Source organism: Glycine max, assembly GCF_000004515.6.
Source record: "Glycine max cultivar Williams 82 chromosome 6 unlocalized genomic scaffold, Glycine_max_v4.0 Gm06_scaffold_301, whole genome shotgun sequence".
Classification (NCBI taxonomy): Eukaryota; Viridiplantae; Streptophyta; class Magnoliopsida; order Fabales; family Fabaceae; genus Glycine; species Glycine max.
The window spans coordinates 12,098-17,071 of record NW_024464671.1 but is presented as its reverse complement, the minus strand read 5'-3'; the positions used below and the strand labels follow the sequence as shown (position 1 = coordinate 17,071).

The window sequence follows — 4,974 nt, the reverse complement described above, 5'->3', positions numbered from 1 at the left end:
TTCACTTCAGAGAGATTGTTCAAAGTTCAAACGTGTACGAGTGGAAGAATGACTTCCAAAACACCATGGTCGAACTACTCTTTAGAAAAGATTCTGTGAAGTAACTATGAAATGCCTTGCATGGCTGTTGATATGTCTTAGTATGATTTATTAGCTGTTTCTGAAATAAAATAAAATATAATCAAGTGAGATTATAATTTTTTAACCGCGACACATTGAAATATAGAGAGAATTTTTTTAAATCTTGCAAATTCCTGTGAAGAGTTCCAAGCCCAAGTGTGAATTATTTTACTCGATAAATTGAAGAATGTCGAAGAGAGCAATTTCATTTTAATAAATCATACTAGTTAGGTTCATCATTACATATTTAACCTAAATAAAATATTGAACTATATATTAATAGCTTGCAATGAATACTAATGTGTTGCCATGTACAATTCTCATTGAGTTTAAGGTAAATGTCAAAAGTTTTTAGAAACCAATGACAAGGAAAGCCAGCGATGTTTTCGGCACGGGAAGCAAATTGAATTATTGAAAATGGACCCTTTGTTGAGAGCCTATAAGTTAATTAATTAATTAGTCTCACTTAATAAGTGCAACTAACATTGCATCTTGTGATATCAATTAAACCATGCCACTTTAGGCACAGAATTTTCTTCATTTTAAGAAGTACTATTACAGTTTATTTAACATTACAGTTGCCATCTATTTTATCATATTATTGTTTTAACAATTTTTCCAACTAAACTACTAACTGATATTTAACCATCATAAAATTGGGCATTTGGAAGTGGAAAAAAAAGAAGCTAAAGAAGACATGAAATTTGGCAATGCTAAACACTATCATTTATCAAAATTTACAAACTGATTGTCACATGAGCAAAACAAACTTCAAATACTATACAATGTGACCCCAGAAATCTCAACCCTCATCTTCCTTTGTGACTAAGCTTGATAATTTCTAGAAATTAAAAGAGAAAGAATATTTTCTTATTGGACTTATGATATCTAGTTGGGGCCCCAGCAGCTTAAGTACATGACAGTTCTGAAGGACTCCTCTGATTGCTTTGCCTTCTCATGTTTTAGTGTTGTGGAGATCATAGCAGTAGAAGAAAGCTTGTTAGCCTGAGAGAATGAGCCAACATGGTTTTTGAGATGGTGTTGAGCTGATCTTAAAGCATGATTCCACCTGCATATGCCTTGGTCTTTCAAGGCCTCCACAACTCCAACACTAGCTGCCACACTCCATGCTCTAATTCCTGAACTCATCTTGTTATTGTGATGATGATATTTTAATTCTTCTCAAGAGTAATAATTGCTTTTAGAACAATCGTAGTGACAATGAATGATACTGATAAAGTAACTAAGATTTGTGAATGAATGAGGAAATGAAAAGAAGGTGAGGTGGTCCTTATATACTGGGAAGCACATGACATGAGAATAGCAATGATGGAAATGTCCATTGGTATTGTATTGGGAAAACCAGTGTGGTTTTGGGGAACACAATGGGCTGTGATTCAGAATAAGTTACATGCATAGCAACACGTGTATTTGATTATTGCTATCTAACTTTACGTGGCACCGTTGCTTGCCAAACCAAACATAAAGTTCCAGCAAATTCGCTTTTATTTTTATATTTTGGAGGCTTAAATTATACTTTCGCCTCCTTATTTTTAATTCTGTCTGCTGTTTTTATTCTCTTATTCTGTCATTATTCTAAAATATGCAGTTTTAATTCCTATTGTTTAGGCTTAACCACGCATTTTATTAAGTTTAACTATCATTATTTTACAAAATTTATCATCCAAGTTTTTTAACTCATTTTATTATTATATATTTAATTTTTACACATATTTATCATTTAAGTTTTATTTTTCATATATTTTATCACCATATTTTAATTGTATTTTATTATCATATTATTAACAAGATAATATTATTTTGAAAACTTTAATGATAAGATGACATCATTTATATAGAGACGTCAACACTTTATTATATATTTAAGAGATCAATAAGATATGTAAAAATTAAAAAGAAAAAAAATGATAGATAAGGGCAAAAAACTTCAATAATATAATTTATAAAATAATATTTGGATAGTAAAATTTGTAATTAAATTTATTGTATTTTATGCTTTGATTAAATTAAAAATAAAATAAAAAAAAAGACCAAAATATCTTTTTATTCCTTATGCTTTTAATAATTCTCGTTTTTCTTTTTTATATTTTAAAAATTTTGTTTTATTAATAGCTTTAAGTCTGTAAAAGACTAAAATATATCTTTTGTTCCCGTTAAAATACCAAAGTTTGGATTTAACATTGTAAGAATTTTTGTTTGTTTTTCATCTCTAGAGAATTATAATATGCTAATTTTTTTGAGAGCTAGAACTAAGTTTGTTTGAAACTACCGGTTAATTGTATAAATATGTTGGTTTATTAACCAATTAAACTCTGTCATGTGTTAAAACATATACCCTTCTCTCATCCACGACGCCAACCTTGTCCTCTTTCCTTTGCTGGTTTTCTCAACCACTCCTCCATCTCCATCGATGCCTATATCATCCATAGAGGACACGATGGTGACATCGATGCTGGTTATAATGCTTTGTTGGCATGGTCTAGATTTTGATCGAGACCGATGTTGTTGCAATTATGACACCGATGCGGTAGAACGTCAGCGTTCGTAAAAAATATTCGAGATTAGAACCACATAGGAAGAACCTTCATATTTACATGATAGTTTTTAATCCCTAGAAATTATATTTTAAAATTTAAATAAAAAAATATCATTAGATTTGGATTCGTCCATACCTAATATCGAATAAAAAAATCACATATTTAATTTTACAAGAACAAAATACGGAAAAAAAAAATTCAAGGACTAAAAATGAACTTTGGGTATTTTACAAGGATAAAAAATATATTTTAATCTTTATAGAACTATCCTCTTAATTAATGTTAATTGATTGCATGATCAAAATTAATTATTTTCAATAAATAATTATTTTAATTACTCTTTTAGTCCTTGAAATTTAAAAATACCTTTTTAGTCCCTAACTTTTGATAAATTATTTTTTAGTCCTTGATATAATAAATTGATACTTTATGGTGATTTTTAGTATTTTATGATGATTTTTAGCATTTTGTGACAATTTCAAAATACAAATTCAGAATGAATAAATATTATGATTTAATTTTAAAAAAATCAATTCATTTTCTTGCAAAAATGGTTTCAACAACTTTTAAAATAAGTATAAAAATTAGTCTTTATTGGTATCAAAACTAATTTTAAACAAGACTTAATCACTATTTAAGTCTCTGAATTTGGAGTATATGCATTTTTTAGTTTCTAAATTTAAAATTATTTTTTTTCCTGAATTTTGAAAAATTGTAGTATTTGACATAATAAATTGATATTTTGCAGCATTGTTTAGTTGTAATAAATTAGTTTGTAGTTTTTATCCGTTTGAATTTACATCTTAAAATTGTTAAAAAGTACTACATATTGTCATAAAATGTCAATTTATTATGTTAGAAACTAAAAAACAAAATGCTAAAAGTCAGAGACAAAAAAAATATTTTTAAATTTTAAGGATTAAACAAATCATATTCTCATTCAAGGACTAAAACAATAATTAAACTAAGAACTATTAATTAGTGATAACTATTTTGGATTTACTCTCTAATTATTTAATTTTTTGGGTCTCTATTACATTGATGTGAAATATTTATCTGTTTTTCTGATAATTAATTTTCATTAAAAAAAATCAAACTGATTTCCTTTAATATGATCTTTTTTCTCAATCATATTTTTTTCATCTATAATCTTGGAACCCAAATTTTACATAACCAAACCCAATACAATAATACCTAACAATGACATATTGTTAACAAAATAACATTATTTTGAAAACTTTGATGATAAGATGATATCATTTACATAGAGACATCAATACTTTATTACACATTTAAGATATCAATAAAATATGTAAAAATTAAAAGAAAAAAAATTATGGATAAGGGCATAAAAAAAATTTCAATGATAAAATTCATAAAATAATATTTAGATAGGAAAATTTGTAGTTAAATCTATTATATTTTATGCTTTGATTAAAATAAAATATAATAGAGAAAAAAAATCCCCTTATGCCTTAATAATTCTCGCTTTGATTCTTTATATTTTAAATTTTTTGTTTTATTAATAGCTATAAGTCTGTAAAAGATTACAAAATATTTTTTTTCCGTTAAAATACCAAAGTTTGGATTTAGTCCTAAAAAATAATTCATCTATTTTTCATCCATACAAAATTATAATATTATTTTTTAATCAGAGCTAGAGTTAGGTTCATTCGAAACTACCTATTAATTGTAAAAATATGTTGGTCCATTAGCCAATTAAACTTCGCCACGTGTTAAAACATATCCACGACACCAACGCAATCCTCATCGTCCTCTCTCCCTCGCCAGTATCCTCAACCACCCCTCCATCTCCATCCACGCCTACATTATCCGTAGAAGACACGATGGTGATGACGATGCTGGTTGTAGCGCTTCACTGGTGTGGTCTAGATTTTGATCGAGGTCGATGTTGCTGTAATTGTGACATGAATGCGGTGAAACGTCAACAGTGACAAAAAATCAAGATTAAATCTACATAGGAAGAACCTCTGGATCCACATGATAGTTTTTAATCCCCATAAATTATATTTTTAAATTTAAATAAAAAATATCATTAAGTTTGGATTTGTTCATATCTAACTTTCAATCAAAAAGTCACATATTTAATTTTACAAGAACGAAATACACAGACAAAAAAAATAAAAATTTCAAGGACTAAAATGAACTTTGGGTATTTCACAAGGATAAAAAGTATATTTTAATCTTTATAGAATCTTAATTAATGTTAATTGATTGCAAGATCAAAATTAATTATTTTCTGTTAACAATTATCTTAATTACTCTTTTAGTTCCT

General features: G+C 27.2%; 1 protein-coding gene across 1 annotated transcript; it reads right to left on the bottom strand.

Annotated features, from left to right (window-relative positions):
• Positions 1-823: 823 nt before the first annotated feature.
• On the bottom strand, positions 824-1,440 carry LOC100778894 (uncharacterized). Its single transcript, XM_003527418.5, has one exon. It carries the CDS (start codon positions 1,267-1,269, stop codon positions 1,009-1,011), a length of 261 nt encoding a protein of 86 aa, XP_003527466.1. The 5' UTR covers positions 1,270-1,440; the 3' UTR covers positions 824-1,008.
• Positions 1,441-4,974: the final 3,534 nt, after the last annotated feature.

Excerpts from the sequence above, each read along its gene's own strand:
- LOC100778894 (XM_003527418.5), bottom strand. The coding sequence starts at position 1,269 with ATGAGTTCAGGAATTAGAGCATGGAGTGTGGCAGCTAGTGTTGGAGTT.